Below are 22,001 nucleotides of genomic sequence, written 5' to 3'. Positions count from 1 at the left end.
CTTTCTTTCTTTCTTTCTTCCTTTCTTTCTTTCTTTCCTCATTGATTTTACTCCTCTCTTCTCTTTTCCAGTCTGAGCATATATTTGAGGAGGTACAGGGTCATGGAAAATATGAAGCTCCCCCAAGATCAGACATTTCCCCCAATCCACTGATCGGTTCCTGTTATTTCCAAACATCACATTTTTATAGCTTTAAACCCTTAACCAAATCTACAGTGGAAATATAACTATCAACCCTGCGACTCTCTGCTGATTTGATTAAAACGTTTTATTTTTAAAAAACAAACATTTCACCTAGAAAAGAAGAATGCACCACAGGCTGCCAAAGCTTGTTAGTTCGTGATATCAGTGTTAGCAACTCTGCTTATGAGCTATGTAAGGTTTATTTTTACAGGCAGTAAAATCCCATGAGGGAGTGATGACTTCATATTGTCTCTGATTAATGGTTCTACACAAGGATGGGGGGTGGATGGAAAACTCAGCCAAAATCCGTTTTCCTTTGTCCCTTCAAGGCATCTACAACCTACATTTATACAACAACCATGCTCTAGTGGCAAAACTTTAATCTTCTTTTCATATCTGACTGTTGAGTGAGAGGCGATAGGCGGGAAGAGATGTGATATGGATCTCATTATTATTGGCCTTATGATTATCCCCACAAATGATTAAAGATGTGAGTTGCTTGAAAATCTTCCGGCATGTTTTAGGCTGCGTCTCCTTATATAGATTCATTTTGACATGACAGCAACAATATATAAATACTAATCCCTAATCCATCATCAAAGAAAGACTTAGCACTGGCACCTTTCAGTATGGATAAATATAAACTTTAGCTTTTATGTTCACATTATCACTTTTATGGCTCCTGATCACAATATCAGTTACACGTGATTGATTCATTTTTAGGAACACGAGGGGAGAAAAACATTGTAGATGATATAAAATGTGATAACAGAAGACAAGGTAAATGTCACCAGGTCTCCCAGCTTTCTATGTGAAATGTTGTTTTTTTTTCAGTAAGTCTAGCTCATTTAACCCTCACCCTAAATATAACAACACTCAACATGATCAACTCACATGTACAGGAGCTCAGAGGACTGTGAACAATAAAGTTTTCTGCAGTTTGGGCATTCTGGCAAGTATTTGCGTGTATGTGAGAGTTTGTGATGTGTGCTTGTGTGTATGACTCGTTCTGACTCACGTCTGTCCCCCTGGGTGCACAGCCAGGGCAATGAAGAAGGGCTTGTGTGTGCTTGAGAGAGAGTAAAGAGAGTGTGTATTTGTCCATATGCATTTGTGTGCATGTTAACATCCATACATTTCTGTGTGTGTGTGTGTGTGTGTGTGTGTGTGTGTGTGTGTGTGTGTGTGTGGTGTGTGTGTTTGTCCCGTTGAGCTGCCCAGACCTGACCACCCTTCTCTGATGACTCAAGACTGTGACTGCATCCAACACTGATTTTTTTATTATTATTTTGAATCATACATGTCAAATATGTTTGTCTTTTAAAATTTAGTTTTGTTGTTGTTTTTACAGAACAAGTATGATTTAGCTTGTTTGTTTCTGCCATATAGACCTCCATTGTTGTCCAGAAATGATTAAAACGCATTACTGAGCCAGACTGTGGCACCGTTTGACATGTTCTGTCATTTGCATGTAGTTTAATTTGAATTTATCCCACATAGCCTACACAGTCAGCTGCCAAAAATATTCACTAAAGACCAAATGTGTATTAATCCACTGCTGAAAATAGTCCCTAAAAATGCATTACATCCTCCTATTTGATTAACAACTGATGAAAACTGCAGTACCCAGCTGTTTCTTGGCCTTTATATAAAAATTGAAATATATTTGTGACCTGTTTTTAAATATGTCCTCAGTAGGAACAAATTGACTGGAGATTTGTAGAGAATACAAAAATGATAGACTAAATGTTAGGTTCAGACAACTTATAAATAGGATAAAACAAGATAACAAGAACAAGAAGATGAAGAAAATTAGGGACCTACTTTACGACAACAACAGCTAGAACAAAAAGCCCAGAGCCAGCTGGTCTAAATCATGTGATCTGCCATTAATCAGGCCGCCTGTTGAGTGTGAACAGATTCGACTGATAGCTGGTCCACCTGAACTTCAGTGTGTGAGTCAGTCCCACCAGCAGGGGAGTTGATAGAGAACAGATACCATGGACTCTGCCTCAGCAGAGTCAGTTAAGCTGTCAGCGTGTGTGTAATTGGAGCGGGACCCGCTGTCTTGTGACTCAGGATGCTGCTTGTGAACCAAATGGAAAACCGGCATCATTTCGGGGTTTGAGCCTGTTTTTGGGGGGCCTCTGTCTGGACTGACGGGAGGAGTCAAAAAGATGAAAAGAAAGAGAGAAGGAGGTCTTTATTCCCACAACGATGGGGTTTTGCAATTTGACTTCACAGTAAAATCTTTTCCTGGCATCATTGTGGGGGGAAAAAAACACGATAGAGGTCTATTACAAACACTCTGCTGTGATTAAATGTGCGGCTTTCTGGATGTGAGTGTACATTATGTGTGATTATGTGTGTCATTTTGTGGCTGTTAAATGTTTAGATGTTCTGACCACTAAGAACAATTAAAAAGACAGTTGGCAAACTGTGTTAACATAATTAAAAAAGGATTATTGAACTTGTCCAATCGAGAACATACAGACGCTAAATGACCTGCAGTTGAACTGAGTGGATGAAAGTGATGAACACTTTCATACGAGCCACCACAGTCAGTGAATGAGTTGTTTAAGTAGTGACTGAACAAATAGCAGGGGCCGGGATGAAGGAAGGAGAGCGGCACCATCAACAGCATTCGACTGAGGGGACCCATAGAGGTTAAAAGCTCCACGTGGAGACGTTCACAGATGCGTCTGAAACTAAAAAGGGCCCGTTTTCAAACTGCTCCAGTGACTCACTGCTCCTTCTCCCGGCTTTACGGGAAGTGGAATGTGTTTTTAATTCTCCAGTTTATTCTTCCCCCCACCTCCTCCTCCTTCTTTGGTGGAGTAGAGGAGGGTCAATGTTTGTCTGTCTGTGTGAATGTTGTGGTTTGTCTGTTTGTTCATGTGTGTGTCTCAAGTCTATACTTGAGGGCAGATAGCCCAAATTATCTCATTGGTGTCTGGAGAGAGTTAGCAAAGCCACTCAGACTGTCAGTGTGTGGCTTCTGTGGGTCTGCTGTGTCCAAAACACTTCCTTAACCAACACTGGTGGCAAGCTAATATTGTAGCTGATCAGATAATTGATCAACTTAAGATCTGGGCATTTTAGAGCAATAGTAATAGCAATAGACATGTTGCTTTCCTGCATGAGAAAATCAATATCACTCTTGTGTTAGTCTGTTAAATATAAAGCTACAGCCAGCAGCCAGTTAGCTTAGCTTAGCATGAAGACTGGAAAGTCAAAGTTAAAGATAAGATAAGATGAGATAAGATATTCCTTTATTTGTCCCACAATGGGGAAATTCCAAAACAACTGGAGCAGTGAGTTTTTGCTTTACACTGACTACGAGACCTATCAAACTGTTCCTCTCAGCAAATACAGTGAATTGGTGAAGCACAACCACAACTCAGTCAAAAAAACTTGTGGTTAAAAACTATGGTTAAGACTCTCAATCTCAGGTTATGGATGCATTTACCATTGTCTTAATTAATCAGGGCTATTATATCGATATTGATAATGGATGTGAATAGTTTCACTAAAGAGTTTGGATGAATTGTGTGTATGTAAAGTTTCATTTTGCCTCAAAAAATTGTGTTGTGAGGTTGTAGTATGATACTCAAATTTGTGAATTTGTGCTAAATGACTGGCCTGGACCTATTTCCTCTGCATTCCTAGACATAATATCGTAAATAATAATTCATTCTTTGGATAACGAGCCTTTAGTCAATATTACAAATCATCTAACATTGCCAGTAAGCCTCACATTACAGAGGATGCATATTAGACATATGTGTATAATTACTGTCAATCAAATACATCAGCCCTCCATCAAATACTATGTTTCTGAAGCTCAAATTGTTCTGTTTTTCTCACTTGTATTACACTGTACAGGTGGTGCACTTAATGTGTCTGCCCCCCTGTACTTCTATTGTTCTTCAGTACTTCAAGAATAAGAGCTTTTATTATATCTGCTTCTAACCGTCACCTTACAGCGGTAAATGCAGACTCCTGTTCTGTTGCCCATGGCTGATGTCAGTCAAAAGCATCACCTCTGGCCCAGACTGGCTTCCTTGGAAACTCTTGGCCTATTTCTGTTTGTCTTGACTAGGGTTTTTCCAGCCTGAGGTGGCTATTTTGGTCAGATAAATACAATGTTGTTTTGGGAGCGGGGGTTGTGAAGCGAGGTGCAGATGAGATCACCTCTCAAGGCTCCTGAGCTGCAAAACAACAGGCAGCAAGACAAGACAAGAACTGCCACGAATGGAGGCGGAAAATAAAGGCTTGGGAAATTATCGACATCCCGTCCTGGATTCAGGTCGGCCTGAGGCGAAGAATCGAGGGCGAACCTGTCCCACAGCTTCTCAGAAACATTGGTAGAGAGATCTGGAGATGTTTGGGGAAAAAAATAGGGGAGAAATATTTGTGATCTTAAGACATATTACTTTGTGCAGCTGAAAAAAGGAAACATGTTAAATAGCTGCTGAGTGTATTTTCAGGCCTTCACCACAGGGAAGACCAGACACGTCTGTATTTTGTTACATGATCAGTTTTGTTTGTGTGTGGCTGCGAGGCCATGGGAAAATGAAGCTCACTGCTCTTTTTTTCTTCTTGGAGGGGAGGAAGCATACTACAGTAAATTTCATATTTGCCTGGTCAGAGCGTCTGTCTCTCTGGCTGCCTCACTGTCTGTCTGTCTTTTGTGTCTGAGTTTTGACAATGGGAATGACTTGTGCTGCAGTTATCTTCTGATCAGTGGCTAGGAGTGTGTGGGTGTGTGTTGCCAGTCATGCTCATGTCTGTCTGTGTGTGTGTGTGTGTGTGTGTGTGAAAGAGAGTTTATTGCCATGTGGTTGTCTGCGGTTCCAGTCAGGTGTGGTGGTACTGGTAGTCAGACGGGTGTTTGGCTTTGCTGCCAGGTGTAACACCTGCATAAGCTCTCAGACAGCAACAGCTGAAAACAGCATACAGTGTGTGTATGTGACTGTGTGCATTCGTTCATTTACCTAAGTACTCTACTCAAGTATTTTCCTATGGAATATTTCCATTTTTTGTTGCTTCATACTTCTACTCCACTACATTTCATAGGTAAATACTGCACTTTTTAGTATACAACTACATGGAAAGATAGAATAAGCCAAGAAGTTGCAACATGTTCTGATCGTTAAAGATTATACCAGTGATTACCAAACATTAAGGCTTGTGACCCCCATAAAAGCATTTAGTTGTCACTTTTCAGGTTTAAATAAGAATGAACACACATTTGTGTAGCAGAGCCTTGTTTTTTCTTGTTTTTTTGTTTTTTTTTACTTTCCTACCCAATTATTCCCCCCAATTTTTTTTTTTTTCTGCCGGACATGTAATTTTACTTTTGATAGCTAAAGTAAGTTTGGATGCTAAAACTTATGCGCAATAGTTGAAAGTTTTGGGAAATATACCAAAATCTACCTCCTGTAGCACTCCCTCTAAAGCTCACTAAAGTGACTAAAGTTTTGGTTTTATGGGGGGTTTTCTAGACCGGGCCCAGTATGCTTTTTGGAGTCTTGTTGTCACTGATTGAAACTGTCAGCAACAGCTTCAGTTTGGAGGACAATGTACATGTTATTGTTGGTGGATTATTTTGTTGTTTTGTCCGCGGCTTGTCTCCATAAAGCCTGTCTACTGTGGTTACACCTCAATAATGTAACCTGAATATTGTCTCCCCTTCATTCCATTACTCTAATGCATACACGCCCACATGCCCCCAGACACACCTGAAGACCAGAGATCTGCTCTCTACTGATCTAGTTTATTCTGATTATACTCAGAAAAAGAAAGAAAAAGACAGGGCTAAGTGCACACATGTTTCTAAGGTGTGTGTATGTAAGCTCTTATGCATCTGGACCTCCTTTAAGAGTGTGTGGGCGGAGGGAGTAATGCGGTAAAATGAGGTCATCATTGCTGTTGATTTATGTGACACACGCTATTACTTACACTGCTGTGACTTCACCAATGTCCCTGCTGACAGCATGAATAATACATGTCCTCACTGAAAGATGACATCCTCCACTTTCTCCTCTCTAATCTGTTGTTTTATAAAGTTTACTTCATCATTACTGACCCATGTCAGCGTGGATTGTGTGTGTGGTTGTTGTGTGTGTGTGAGTTTGTCCCAGTTTTATTTCCATGTTGGCTTCTGTGCTGATTACCTGCCATCTTCCATCCAGTTCAACAAGTTCAGCTTTGACATCGGTAGTTTATGAAATTGCACAACAGGAAGTGGGAAGGACTGTGCGCGCGTGTGTTTCATAGACAGTGCCACACCTTAGTTTTAAAAGAAGTGATTGACGTGTGGTGATCATTTTACTTGTTATACATTGCGTAATCCTAACACAGGTGTCAAACTGACTCATCCCAAAAATTCTTCTTACGTTTCATTTCAGTCCAGTCATGTGACAAGTATTGATACATACAGTAAAACTCCATCAGAGACTTGCACTGATTTGCCTGCAGCAGAGAAACAACAACAGACAACTGTCCACCAAAGACTAAGCTAATAGTCATGGATGGGTGGCAGATCAAGTCCCAAATGTGCTTTTGACAGCCGGGCTCAGACATTCCCCCCCCCCCCCAAGAAGCTCAGAGCTGAGCCACAGGACGGCAACTTCCAACGCGAGGTCGCCATGGTCAGCGCTGAACGGGGGCAGATTGAAGGAGAGAGGAGGAAGGGGTGGAGAAGGAGGGGTGTGGATGGGTGGGGGTGATGGGTTGGGGGACAGAGGACAGTCGTTACTGTCAGCATCCATCAGGGAGCCCAGGGGTGACATGGGAGCAGGCAAGACAGAAGAAATATAGCGAAGAAGGAGAATGAGGAAGAGGAGAGGTCAGGGCGGGGAGTCAGGCCCTTAACTAGTCACCCCTCAGCCCTCCAGTACACTTGTTTGCTGTCCCATACCCCACACCACCTCCTCCCCTCCCCTCCCCTCCCATCTACATCTGTTCTCAGTGCAGATGTGCAACCCTGCGGCTGCTGGATTTCTCGACATGTTCTTCTGTACAGGGCCGTTCCAGTTGTCTTGCACGTTTACCACTTTAAATACAAATTATGGCCACTTCACATTACTGATGACTATTTGCCAAAACATATAATTTATGGACAGGAGGAAAATGAAAGGAAAAACTTGAGCCACAAAAGGTCACTGAATGGTTTGATGAGTATGAAAATAGGACACTTTATGTTGTTTGCTTTAAACAAATATTTTCACATTTGGGATATAGAGTTGGATTCAAGCCTTTTATTTCACTTCATTTGAATTGCTAAATAAATCAGAGATGTGGTGTGGGAATCAGAGGTCTGGAGTCTTTTTCTTGGGTGGAAATTCTACAATTTTAATTGAAAAAATCTCAACCTCAAATCTAAAAACTATGGTCAGTAGTAATGTAGTCAATTTGAAATTAGTAGGCAGAAAAAACCCCACGAGAATGCTGAGAACTCATTATTTAAAGTCTAGTTTGCTCACAGTGTGATTGAAACCCCTCCCATCCTTAAGTTCAGCTCCACCTTACCCTCAGATATAATAACATCTTCAGGTTGACTTAGATAATAACCTGCAGTCTGACGGTGGAGACGTTGTCTGCCCAGTTTTCAGATCCTAGAAGGAAAAACATGTTTTGCTGCCTCTGGCCACTGCTGAGGGCTGCAGCCCAGACATAAACAGCAGTGTGGCTGGGCAGAGGAAACTGGCAGTGAGACAGACAGCTGCCAACGTGTCTACTGTGCTGTGACACTCAGGTGAAGACTCACGTTATAACTCACAGAAAACAGAGACACCTGTTGGGGATTCAGCATTTATTTGGCAAATCAGAACTTAAGGAATGATTACATGAGCTCACTGTGTGTGGAGCTTTTTAAGTCTTCATATCAAAGACTCCTCACCTCCGCCCCCAGCTCACCCCCTGCCAAAAAAAACATCTCCGTATTAGACCATGGACCCCGTTTAATTAGATTTAAAAAATGTTATCCTTTGGAAACACATCTGAGAAGACTGTTGTTGTTAAATATAACTTCAGAATTATATAACTGTGAGTTAATGCCAGCAGAGTGAAGCATATTCAGAATAGTGCTTGTACATATTGTGCTGATGATTAGGGAGTAAAATAATAATAAATAGTCAAATTTAATCTGGATTCCTGATAAACAACCGCTGGGGGGAGGGGCTGGACCCCACTTTGGCAACTACTTTGGCTAAATATGATTGTCGCTGTATATATAGAACCAGAGACATGAAATCCTGTTCATGTAGAAGTAACTATTGGTAAAAAAAAAAAAAAAAAGACAAATTAATAGTTCCATATGTTGAGAAATACACTTATTTGTTTCCTTGCTGAGAGTTAGTTAGTTAGTGCCACTGTTATATCTGTCCATTCAATATGGCACCAGGAGACAGTGAGCCTAGCTTTGCAATAAGACTTGATGGCCTGGCTCTGTCTTAAGGTAAAGAAAAATGCGCATGCCAGCACTTTATTTTCACATTATATCTAATATGTTTTATCTGTGTAAAAATGTAAATGTGAAATGACTATTTTTGCTTTTACTGGGGTTATGTGCTGGACCATTTCTTGGCAGAAGGTAGTGACTTCCTGCAGGGTTACAGTGATATCAAGACTTTAGGAAATTACTGCCAGGATATTGCCCCGCTCAAAACTTTTCATTTGTGTTAATTAGTGAGCTTGCTCATACTAGCTTCATATTTACTAAAAGAGAGTAATATCAGTTTTCAAATCTGCCTCTTGGCAAGATAAGCATTTTCCCCAAAATGTTGAATTTCCTTTGTATAAAGATGAAAAAAGATAATATGACAATATCTACTAGTTGCTTTAAACACGCACTTGTAATCTTTGTAGACACACACACACACACACACACCCTCAGAAACGAGTCTTTTCTACTGCCATTTATCTTGATAACGTTACACTGTCAGACAGACCATTAGCAAACTGTTGATTCATTCTGGGTCAGACAATACTGATAAAGTGGTCTTGTTTAAACAAAGTCAGTACAGCAGACAGCCAAAAACATACTGTATGTGTGTGTGACACAGAGAGAACCATTTTGGAACAGACAGCGCTGATAGATAGATAGACACACATTCGCACATGCACACGACAGGACAGAACCAGACAGACGGGTCCTTATACACAGAGAGTACTCCTCATGAAGCAGGGAGTGTAAGACAGGGAGTGCCCGAAACACACACACACACACACACACACACACACACACACACACACACACACACACACACACACACACACACACACACACACACACACACACCAGACAAAAACAAATGTGAAAGTACAGGGTTAGAATTGGTACAATAAACACTGAGTGGAGTCACAAGTGTGTTTACACAGTTGAAAGACCGGGTTAGAGCCCATTTTTGCATAATGTTGAGTGTGCAAGTGTATATTTCACTCAACATTTAAATAAAACAAATATTGCTGCGGTCACATAAATAACTTGTTTTCATGTGTAAGTGTATGTATACACTGACATAACTGTGTGTGAGAGTTCATATTTAGGTGTAGTAGGTGTTTTCCTATTTCTCTCCTTTCTTGGAAAAACCAGAAGCACTACAGCTGTTTGTTTTTAGTGTATTTAACAGAGATGATCTATTTGTATTTTTGTGTTGTTTTCACTTTGAGGGACTATCTTGGTGTTTGGTGTTTTGGTATAATGTGGCCACCCAGTGTTTGTCCCTATAGTATCTATTTTTAACAACCCTATTTCACTTTCCAGAGATGTAGGACATCATGACACATCATGTATAAAACATTGATGTCTCTTTCTAGTACATTTACAGTTACAGAGTGTTGATATCCTGTTCAACCATATTTTATGACATATTTCTGTCTTCGAATGTAGCTGTATTCTCTATTATTGTATTGTATTATTATATTGTTTGTCTTGACATCACACTGACAAACTGTGATCAAGGGAAATTCCACTCTCATTGAACTTTGTTGTATTGTTTTGGACATTGTTCCCACAGGTGACAATAACAATGTACTCACTATGTTAATTAGTTAGTCTCTTAGCTGGAAGGGAAAACAATTTCAAACTGTCCAACTTAGTGCTTCACCTCTGGCCTACTGTACTTACAGCAGATTCACACACACAGACACACACACACACACACACACACACACACACACACACACACACACACACACACACACACACACACAGTTTTCCTGTGCAATGAAAGGTTATTACTTATAGTTTGGGTGTGCTCATTTTCAGTTTTAACTCAAAATAAAGTCGTGTGGCTAAACATTTGCTGTGTCTACAGTCAAAAATAAGACCTAAGGTGTAGTAAACTGGAATTTTCCTTTAGCTATGGGCTGTTTATGGGTATGAGTTGTGTATCGTAAAAATCTATTGCTTGTTGGATTCTTGTCATGAGCAGAGGAAACTGAATGAAGGTTTGGAAACCTCAGTCTGCGAGACTGCGGCTCAGAAACTACAACAGGAGGAAGCTTTCACAACCGATGTTCAGGCTCTGCTAGATAACGGGAATCTGCAGTGCTTTGAGTGTCTGTGATGTGCGTCTCTTTCATAACACAGTAAACATTTGCAGGTTTCAGATGAGGCAGATTCCAAGAAACCTGTCTGTAAAAGTTTCTTTTCTTCCCACATTTTTGTTTCTCTGTTTTGCTTCTTTCATTAAATTTCATTTCTTTTCCACAAAGTCCCACAAACTACATACAGTTTGATAAGTGAAATGCGCAAACATGTATGCGCACACACTTGCAAACGCACGTTACCATGTGGTAAATATGGTTAGATAATTTGCAAGTCTTAAATTAGATCATTTCGGTAAGCCTGCCTGCTGACCTCAGTGCTCCTGGTTCCAGAGAAAAAGGCATACAAACACAGTTCTTTGAAAATCCTCCCCCACACTTGTGTTTTCACACTTAATGACAAAAACATAAACCACATTTCCCCAGAAGCAAGCACAAAGACTGGAATGGGTGGACCTTTGTAAAAAACTGACTCTGGGAGACAGGAAATAGAGATCTTCAATTGAAAACTAGCCACGAGTGGCCAGACATTTTCTCTGTTGCTTGATCTTGCCTGATAAGCTGATACTGCTGGCCTTTAATGCTGGTCAAGAAATAATTAGGGGAACTACAGTATTTCTGGGTCACTGAAACTGGTAGTGACTCAGCTAAACAGACAAACAAATGTGCACACTAACCCATGGATCTATGTGGGAACATCAAAGCGTGATATGACGCAACTGACATACGAATGAGCAGAACTCCTTCGGATTACACCATAAAGCATTATTATGGCTTTATCAGCATGTGTTTTCCATGCTAAAATGATTCTGAGATACCCAACTTTACGTACTCAATTTCAACATAGGCCGGATCTCTTGTCAACCTAATTGCATTGTGTTTTGGTGATTACCTACTAATCCTCAGTCCGGTGACTGACTGCCCAACAGCGAATGTGCCCGAGTCAGCAGGATGGCATCTTTGACTGTGGCGAGGAGCCAGAGCACTTAAGCCTGCAGCACCTCTCCATATTGTTCTGTCTGCCACACAACAAAACCAGGGCCTCCACTGCAAAATACAGCCAAGAGCAGCCACTGAGCTGCAGACAGACGGGGCAGGTCAGGGGGCTGTTGGTGTACAAGTCGGTCAGTCACACAAACAAATCTTTGGTTATATTTGTGTAGGATTTGTCTGTGTTGTGATATATCTGGAATAATGACCAGCCACAGAGAGGCCACACTGGCAGCTGCCCCAGAGGTGAGTTAGTGTCATTTTTAATGTGTTGGGCATTTATTTTATTGTGTTAAAGTGATTTGTAACAGACTTTTCAAATGTTACTGATACAGGACACACAGACGGATAATACAAGGTCCAGACAAGAACAAGAGGAGAAACTGATCCTGACAGCCTGGCAAAGCATGGTGAGTACATGAGGAAAGAAAATCCTTAAAACTCAAGGACTGTTTATCAGAAGTACATGAAAGCTGTACTGAAAGGTTTGTAGGGATGTAACAATATCCTGTGCTGTATTGTTCAACAAAATACACACGCAAATTTATGGTGACTCAAACTGTTCAAACATGTAAATGCACAAGCGGTTGCGTAGATGAGACAATATTTATTTTTGTCACATCTCTAATTGTTTTTGTGAGGAAAGCAAGGCTTTTGTTGATTTGTCTCATTCTAAAGATAGAATTTCCCACATCAAATCAGTGTTTTTTTTCATTGCACCAATGGCCAATTCCCTTGTTCTGCAATCTTTGTCACTGGTGAGTCCACTTTTGGCCATTTTGGGGGAGGATGTGGACCAACAAGTGCTTCCTCTAATACCCAGAGTATCTCGTTTTAATCTACAAGCTTCACCAGAAGAGCGGCTTGTACACAGAGGTTCACGTTATCCCTCACTGGCTTCCCTCAACTAAGAGAGCGATTAAGCCCTGGTTTTAAACATGCACACTTCCGAATGTTATTTGTTTACTCAATATGGTGTAAGGCAAGTGTCAGTAAGTAAGTAGTACTATTGAATTGTTTCTGCTGGTACAGTAGAGTAATAATAGTAGCAGGAGTACTTATTAATATGAACGATAGCAGGTGTCAGTCCCGTCTGGTCAACATGCATAAATGTTAGTATTAGGAGTGTTTCCACTGACAGCTGACAGTAGTTTTTGCCTCTTGCAGTCCTCAGCTCTACAGCAGCACAGTCTGTCTGAAAACTCCAGAGCTCCAGGCCTGGCTCAGTCTTTCCTGTCCAAACAGAGGCAGTCCACCCAGGCCAGGAGGGCGCTCTCCCCCCGGCTGCAGCCCAGGTAGGACCCTCCATCCGCAGTGGGAAATGGAGGCGTGCAGCCCATGGGACGAAAAGCAAGATTGTGGGAAAAGGTGTGCATTTTCTGTCATTTTTTTCATTTTCTGAGGATCTGTGCTGTCTTTGGTTTGCTGCTATCGCCCCCTGCTGATCAATGCTGGTACTGGACTATTGACCTAAATGAAGAGAAAAACTAAATAGTAAATGTCTTGGTTTACTGTTTTTATGTATGTAACTAAATGTGTGCTTGTCAATAATCACTAGACTGTCTGCTCCATTCTTCAATGTATAATATACATTTATTACTGCAGGTAAGATACAATTAGTAATAATGCAAAAAAAAAAAAAGATTATTTGTCATTCATGTAAAACTGTTCTTATCTCATTAATATCATTCAATATTTGTTTAAATTAAATGTTTGAAAATATACAAGATAATACATTAGGAATCATTCTATTTGCAGGAATATTTGACTAATCAAAGAAAATAAAGCGAACAAAGAAAAATGTCATTTTGTCATAATTTTAGCACCATTTTCTGGCCAAACTTTTCGGTAATGCTTAAGTAGTAGGACAGACTTCAGTAGTAACAGACAATAAGGATATTAATGTTTGACAATATAATGTGCAGATAACTGGAAAACCAGAAAAACATTTTCCTTTAAACACAAACTCCTCAAGTTTGAGAAACAATTGACTTCATATTTCATCTCTTTTGTGCGCAGGTAGCCTCGCTAACTTAGCACAAACATATAATGTCTGTAGGCTATTGAATATACAGTTTAAATTCATATTTTTTTGTCACACACTCAGTAAGACCACAAATCTTCCAAATTGCCAGAGTATTCCTTTAAAGTACTCAATACTGCCTTTAAATACAGAACTTTCCTCCCAGGTCCCAGAAAAGTTGTACAGTTCACAGGTGACTTTTTAAACATCACCAGTGAGGAGAGTTTTCTCTTCTGGAAACATGGGAAGCTAATTCTTTCTTCAACAACATCCGGTAGTACATCTTTAACCATCTTTAATATCTTAAAAACTTATAATTCTGCAACAAAAGTGCTGCAGATTCAAAGTAAAAGTGGAAGCACAGTTCCAAATCTATGACTAATTTCACTTGTGAAAACGTGCATTGAATCAAGCATTATGGTTTCATACAGTCAAACGTTCATGGGAACATCACAACCTATTGTCCACCTAAGGCCCAGTGAGCTCTGATCCCATGCTCACACTGCGAAAGCGCTGAGGTTCATCGTAAGATGGTACAGTGAGTAAAGACATCTTGTTTCTACCAAAGGGAGGTTTGAGAATGGCAGCCACAGCTCTGTTCTGGTTGATAGCTGGCTGAGAGCTGCAGTGCTCCAGACTGGAGTGGACAGCCGGGTGAAACTGGAAGGCAGAGGGGTGATGGGAGGTGATGCTAATGGCGGAGACTGGTCGAGTGGAAGTCTCTCTTGAGGAGCGGGGGGGAGGAGAAAGCAGTGACACAGAATGGGTCTCCTCCTTGGTACTCTCTGGTTTCCCGCTTTCCTCTCTCATCTGCAGCTCTTCATAACTCCCCTCCACTTCTTTCCTGTCATTGACGGCAGGGTGCCCCCCACGCCTCTCCTGCTCCGCCCCAAACTGAATCTCCAGCAGAGGTGTTCTGACACTCTTCTCCTCCCTGAAACTGCACACAGTACTCTGAGTTTCCTGCCCCAGCCCTGACGGCAGGGACCCACCTTTACCTATTTTACAGCTTTCATCGTCATCATCATCGCTGGTGCACTGGTCAATGCTGGGGGAGTGGCGTAGCCTCTGAAGTTGTGCTGAGGTACGCCGCAGAGCCCCTCCCATGAAGCCAGTTGGGGAGGGAGCTGCGTTGAGAAGACGGTTGAAGAGGGCCATGTTGGGGTGACGATTGCCTGACTCCTCCAGGTTCTCAGCAATGTCCTCCAAAGGCTGGAAGTGCATCTCCTCTTTAGGGATCCTGTGAAGAGATGTTGTGACATTTCATTGCCCTGAAAGTACCTTTCTTTACAGTTGTTGTGTTTGAACACTTTCTCAGTCCCAATTACATCACACTACTTCTTGAATTAAGGTAGAATGCTTTCACTTTCATCGCCCAGATTTTCCCACCCAGAGGAGGGATTCAAACTGAAAGAGTCACAGTCACAAGGTAAGCACACGTAGAATCAGAAGGTAAAACCCAGAAACTTACGCCATGTCAAAAGTGGACCCCTGGAAGGAGGGTTTGCGGAGGACAAAGAGCGTGGCAGCGGTGTAGGGGGGTCTGGGGTTGGAGTCATTCCAGTAGCGATCTCTCTCCATCATAGGCAGATCTCCATACATCTCGTCCACCGCCATCATGGACACCTGCAAAGTGAAGTGCAGACACACACACACACAACACAGATTAAGTATACACAGTAAAGAGCATACTACAACCCCTACTACAGTTATATTGTACCTGTTGATTTAGCACAGCATCTAGTAATATAGTCTTTGATTTGCAACATGACAGCCAAAACGTAAATGTTTTAAATATGAGGTTTTCTACGACAAGTTGGAAAAAAAAACTTTGGTGATCCATTCTTTAAGTCTAATCAAAATCTCTCCTCTTAATGACTTTACAATAAGAAAAAAAAATTTTAAGAGTTAAGAACTATCCCATATTCTAAATAGGACTTAAAGCATTCCTGTACCATTAATGAATTAATGCCATGTCTTTCATTTGGCAAGACATGTATTTTAATCATTTCAGTCCTATTTAGAATATGGAGTAGTGGTCGAGTTCAGCCTCTTGTGGCTGAAATTAGTATAACAACAACACACACTTTTGCCTTCTCATCTGCCCAAACTGTTATTATACCTGATACAGATAGATAAAATAAATGAAATTAACTTAGAAATATTATCCAGGCAAACGGATGAATATTTTTCACCTGCTCTGAAACACACTGGTGAGAAAAACAATTTAGATCAGATTTAGAAAACGGATCACAATTTTTCACTTGACTCTGAGGGTTTCTGTTCCAGTTTTTGGCAACGCATTCAAACAAATATCTCAAATAACATATTAGACACAAAAAAAGCATTAACATCAAGAAACCTGGAAATTTCTGTCTATCAGCCAGTTGGTCTCAAAGTCATCATCATCTTCTCCGAAAGGGTTGATCAGCTGCTCTGCAACCTTCAGGACATAACAGCAAACGTAACAAGCTAACTACATGATTCATTGATATTGTTTTATGTTTATATTGTACAAAAACATATGATATGGGACCCTCTTTCTGACCTTGAGCCACCCAGCATAAAAGAAGAACTGTAGCAGGGTGAAGATGGGAACGTAGAGGTCGAGGTCGTGACCTGGATATCCTTGACTGGGGTCCAGAAACTGGCGACCGATTAGACACACCAGGAAGAAACTGTAAACTGCCAAAGTCACCACCTGTGAGATAGATGGAGTTAATTCACGTTACACCTCTCTTTCAATTCTTCCTCTGAAATGACTGTTTATAAATCATATTTGTATCCAATGTTTTGTGCAGGCAGCAAGCTGCAGTTCAAGTTTCCTTAATGTTAAGTAACAGATATTATTATTTTATTATTATTGTTATTTTATAGACATAAATTCCAGTGTCTAACTTAAAGAGTGTAAAATGTTGCTCAAGCAGAACACCTGTGTCACATTTGTCCTGCCAAACACAGTTACAACTAATAACACAAGTAAGAGCTGTATTTCATGTAGGCGTGCCAGTGACAGAGCCCAAGGGTTGTGCATGCTGGCTCTTTACGAGGACAATTAAATGGAACATTCATTAATCTCATTAAGCATTTCCTGCCAGGAAAAACAGGTTTATGAAGTGAAAGTCAGCTTCTTAGAGTTGATCTGTTAGACAGGAATACGGAAGGACTACTGAAGTTAACATATTTATAACAGGCAGCCAGTTATAAATATTCTAGAAATTGTGCTTTTAATTTTTCTTATATACAACGTAAATTGGTTGGTCATTCTTGGATGGCATCTCCTATTATCAGTATATGTAAATAGCAACTGTGATTTAAAAATATAATTTGTTAACAAAGGTAAAAGAATGTGTAAAATAAAAACTTGGTCACAGAGCATACATTTTGACTCAATAATAGGAGAGTGGTCCGTTGTGTTTATGTGTCCTATTAAGTCATGACAGTGTGAACAGGCACGCATAATACTGGGACTAGGGATTCACTGATTTTTTTTTCAGACCAAGTACAAGTACAAGCACTTACATTTGTGTATTTGCCAATACCAAGTACTGATATGAGCACCTAATAATACCATTACAGTTCTAACAAAAACTAAAAAACATTATCGGTGCATCCCTAACCAGGGGCCTGAAACTGAAGCAACCATCGTTATTTTACGATTCTCCTTTTCTTACTGTGACATGTACAAATGCCCGTCGCTTTGCTTGATTAACTTTTGGATTCTGATATGTACTGTACTTTTAGCGAGTATCTTAATTTAATATTAACGGTGGGTAAAACCAATATGTGAATACATGTTAGTACTACTAATGCTTCTCAGATGCATATCAGCCAGTATCTCCACTGCCTGCAAGATTATTTGTCATTTCAACTGTAAAATTTTAATAAAATAACACTTCTTTAGGACCAATGCACAAAACTGTTAAAAGATACAAAAAACATAACCCATCTTGAGTGTATTGGTGCATGAAAAGATGTCAGTATGATCAAATAAAGTGCACACAGTAGAGTCAAAATCACGCAGCCTACCAAGCAGCAGTACACTCACCTGAGTGTAGACTAGGGGAACACTGATCATGTCATAATGAAACAGCATGCTGCACTTCCCTCTGAACCCATTCAGTTCCTGTTCACACACAAATAGAGAGAGTTGCTGAGGTCACATTTATCCTCGTTCTTCTCTCGTTAAAAACTGAAGCTCCATGTCACCACTGGGCCTGTGCAATGGTGTGTGGGCATACGCTGCACCTCCAGCAGTAGTTTGAGCGTGTGATCGTCTTTGATCCTGCCCTCGCAGCGGGCCACAGCTGCCAGGTTGGTGAACCAAACGCAGGGGATCCAGTATTTGTTATAAGGAGAGTGGAGACCCTCAAACTTCTTCCGTTCCTCTCTTGACATGAATCCTGCACAAACAGCAGACTAGACCATCACACCTCAGATAAATTCATTCCTAATGTAATTGTTGCTCACAGAAAGGGTGGAATGTGGGATGAGGGATCAGTATTCTGTACGATTTAGCCTGAACTTTTCTCATTTCCAAATAAGTCATTATATAGTGAGAGAGACCTAATTAAATGTATCAAGACACAATACACTATAGCTCTATCAGTTACAAAGTAGAAAGATCAAATATTACTGAGAGTTGTTTACGAATCTTAAAAACGATGTCATTGTGTAAATCAGACTTTGATGCCACCAAAAGTTGCAACGCATTAATTTATAAAACAGTGTGTGGAACAGCCTGTCACAATCTTGTAACAGACGTATGATAAACCTTCTTTATCACCACTGAATTTCAGGATGTGCCTGTCCTTGTGATTTCTTCTGCTCTCACTGCTGTAGAGAATGTACAAGAGAAGAAACAAGACACACTCATGATGTGAGTGTGTGACTGATCACTTCCCTCCAACAACAATACCTCCTGAATATAGTGTGAGAAAAGTTCATGCAACATATGAAACTCTGAGAGGTGCACTCGCTAAAGTAGTAGTTGTGTTGTGTATTTCCATGAACAGATGGTTTGGATAATTGTATAAGATCATACCTAACTCACTGGGTGTTGTTGGATGAGGATGGACCCCTTGTGCCTACTCACCAGCCTCCACCACGTGGTCCATGGTGGGGAACCGTTTGAATACAGCCGTGCTGACGGAGCGGAGGATGAGCAGGGCTGACAGACTGGCGTAGCGCATCATGGTTCGTCTTAGCAGGCGGCCTCGCTCGTCGCTCCCCTGGAGGCCCCCCGACAGGACGCACATGAGCCTGTCGGGGAGCGGGATGCTGGTGTACTGGCTCCACCACCGGTTCACTACCAGGGTCACATAGAAACCTGTAAACAGCAGTGGAGAGGAGAGACGGATCAGACCTGGAAGAAAGGGCTAAAGGTGTTTTATGTCAAATCACGTACAATCCTCTGGGTTCCCTAGTGGAGTCCAGGGACCAGCAAGTCACCTTTACTGTGACCTCAGGGGCCTCTAGCAAAATATAGTTTGTTTTTTTAAACATAATTTTTGACAACTGATATATCAGAGAGCCAATATTGTCAGATAATCTTGACCTTTTACACACTGTATATGTAAGTATTTCAACTGATTTACATTTGTAGAGAAAAGAAAAGAATGAATGAAAAATATGAAAATATCTGAAAAAAGATAAAATGACAGTACACACTGCAGAAAAGAGTCTTTAAGAATGGATCCTTGCTAACTGAATGCATAGTCAAAGAAATGTTGCCCAGCGTAATTGAATTGTTTGTCTCACATTTCAGTATTGGCATGAAGCCTATCCACAATCAGTTGGTCACATAATCTGTATTCTAATTATTAAATCAGAATGTTTTATTCCCTCCTACAGTAGATATATTTATATCTCCAATGCAATAATGGTCATGGATATGTGCCCCCAAGCTATAAATCTAACGAAGGTCTTGAGGTCTAGAGCTGAGGGTCCTTGACATGGAAACCTATTAGGAAGTACATTTCTGGCTGCTCATTCTTGTGTTGCAAAGATCACACTAAACAAAGGTCTACACACATTGTAGCACAAATTCTGCCCCTTCTTCTGTTATCTAAAACTGATATGAATATCACCGGTGCTTACCCAGTACAAAGGACATAGGGATGAGACTGGCGTAGTGGTTGCAATAAATTGCCAGCTTTTCAAAATACCTCTTCTGGTCATCATACAGGAAAAATCTGAAAGGGAATCAAAGTGATTGACATAAAATCAACCGCTGAATGTGTGCACCGCCATAGTTTCCTGAGGCTGTTCTTTCTCTCTTACCTGTAAGTGATGCTGATGGCTGTGTACATGGCAAAGAAAGCCAGGAACTCTTTGTACAACACCTTGTAGATGCTACCTTTCCAGGCCAAAAGCAGCTTGGAGAAGCCACAGAAACGGGCGTTTGCAACTCTGGCTGTGTAGGTGACAGTCATTGGTGACAGCCAGATTACAGGTCCTCAGCATAAGAGCTGTATGAAAGAAACAAGCCCCTTTGTAACTACACTGTACCAAGTTCAGACTCATGACCAAAGAATCTAAACGCTGGTCATTTTAAACTATTAAACAGACTATTAACACTATTTCGAATGTATCTTGCCTTGAAAGAATATCTCCTTACCTTTCGTGGTGTGTTTTCTTGATGAGCCGCCGATTGCTCAGCGCATCTCTGTGCGTAATTGGCACAAATGGAGAGGTCAATTCATGTTTTCACTCAGCAGCGTAGTCTTCTCGGTGCTCAGCAGTGGTGTTTCTTCGCCGTCGCTCATAACCCTGATATCCCCTGGCGTCAGCTCGGTTAACTGGAGGCTCGCTCTGCTGCATGGCAGTAATCCTCGGAGCCTCCACGGTGCGTCCAGTGGTCAGTGCGCCCCGGGGTAAATCCCCAAAACGAGGAGGAGGAGCTCGTTAGCGCGGCCCCCGACCGGGAGAGCGCGGTTCGGTGATGGACCACAAGCGACAGGCCGCAGCGCCGGGGCACAAGGAGCGCACAGGAGCGTACAGTACAGCAGGGAATTATGAAACAGGAACAAGTGGAGCATGGCAAACTTTCGTGTTAAGTGATATGAAAACAACAACCAATTTCCCCGGTTACAGGTTTATAATTATAATTGTTGTGGCTTAAACAACATTACATATATAGTTCCTGCAATATAACAACTGACTGGAATGAGATGCGTCTTGTGTCGTTTGGTCTCATTCATCTTTTTAAACTTTAGCTTTTCATAGAACAAGAAAAAAACTCCCTGTGGGGGATAATAATCCCACTTGTTCCCAGTGCAATTTCCCACCAGGACATTGTTTTTTTAAAGGAAATCATTTGTTACAACTCAACAACAAACTAAATGACTTGGTGGACATTTTAAGCAGTGACACTCGCTGTGCCTGATGCTCCTGCAGTGGAGGAATGTAATTAAGTACATTATTAAAGTCCTGTACATACTGCATTATCATTCTATGCTACTTTATACTTTTACTACACTACATTTATCTGACAGATTAGGGTTTTACATTAAGAATAAATATGATAATCTGTAAGAATGTATTGTATTTCAGAGGCTTAACAGAGTGGTTCCTAAAACCTTTTGTGGCTTGTGACCATGAGCACTTCCACCAAAGAGACATTTCACTTAATTTATTTATAATTTGAATAAATGTCTCAAAATCATATTCTTCTACCCCATTAATAAAGCATAATAATTTAAGATTTATCCTGTGACCTTTTTAAAGGGTCCCGACCCCTATGTTGGGAACCACTGGATGGAACTACCTAATAGTATATTTATGTGTATATAAAGCATTTACAGAACAGTAAAATACTACTTATATAATAATATTAATACTTAAGCATTGATGCATCATTAACAACAATGATGAAATATCTCTCTCTATATATATAATATACAAGTCACAGGGTCAATTTGCATAACAATTACTTTTACTTTTAATACTTAAAGTACATTTAGTTGATAATACTTCTGTACTTTTACTTAAGTAGGATTGAGAGCAGGACTTTCACTTCAAATACTTTTGCATTGATGTATTAACACTTTTAATTGAGTTTACTATAGAATACTTAGTCCACCACTGTGCTCAATGCCTACATCATTCTTAATAGTTCTTTAGTGTTGCTGTGGCACATCTTTTCCTTCTCTTTGTATCTTTAATTGAATTAAAGTCAGTTTCTCCTGGTTGTCGCTCCTGAACTGTGGTGTTGAAGGTTAACTGAGGCTTCATGCTCTGTCAGAGG

At 40.7% G+C, this 22,001-nt stretch overlaps 2 protein-coding genes across 2 annotated transcripts in view; one reads left to right on the top strand and one right to left on the bottom strand.

The window, feature by feature from the left end:
* The window catches only part of LOC127354181 (protein Hook homolog 2-like), a 25,713-nt gene extending 12,282 nt beyond the window's left edge, over nt 1-13,431 (top strand). The window contains exons 2-4 of the mRNA XM_051383904.1: nt 11,647-11,976; nt 12,066-12,140; nt 12,898-13,431. Coding sequence (XP_051239864.1) covers nt 11,935-11,976; nt 12,066-12,140; nt 12,898-13,029 — 249 coding nt within the window. The 5' untranslated portion in view covers nt 11,647-11,934 and the 3' untranslated portion in view covers nt 13,030-13,431. The remainder of the gene's footprint in view (nt 1-11,646; nt 11,977-12,065; nt 12,141-12,897) is intronic.
* best2 (bestrophin 2) lies at nt 13,298-22,001 on the bottom strand. The gene is made up of 10 exons (XM_051383899.1): nt 20,373-22,001; nt 20,036-20,223; nt 19,853-19,947; nt 18,849-19,082; nt 18,002-18,156; nt 17,802-17,879; nt 16,302-16,454; nt 16,116-16,196; nt 15,225-15,379; nt 13,298-14,993 (listed from the first exon to the last, which is right to left on the bottom strand). The coding sequence occupies exons 2-10, from the start codon at nt 20,185-20,187 to the stop codon at nt 14,222-14,224; spliced, it is 1,875 nt and encodes a 624-aa protein (XP_051239859.1). The 5' UTR covers nt 20,188-20,223; nt 20,373-22,001; the 3' UTR covers nt 13,298-14,221.

Source organism: Dicentrarchus labrax, unplaced genomic scaffold (genome assembly GCF_905237075.1).
Source record: "Dicentrarchus labrax unplaced genomic scaffold, dlabrax2021, whole genome shotgun sequence".
Taxonomy (NCBI): domain Eukaryota; kingdom Metazoa; phylum Chordata; class Actinopteri; family Moronidae; genus Dicentrarchus; species Dicentrarchus labrax.
This window is presented reverse-complemented; position numbering and strand designations above follow the sequence as displayed.

Coding starts and splice junctions, on each gene's coding strand:
- best2 (XM_051383899.1), bottom strand. CDS start 20,187: ATGACTGTCACCTACACAGCCAGAGTTGCAAACGCCCGTTTCTGTGGC. Junction 17,880..18,001: donor CGCTCAAACTACTGCTGGAG/GTGCAGCGTATG, acceptor GTGTGTGAACAG/GAACTGAATGGGTTCAGAGG. Junction 14,994..15,224: donor GGGTCCACTTTTGACATGGC/GTAAGTTTCTGG, acceptor ATCTCTTCACAG/GATCCCTAAAGAGGAGATGC.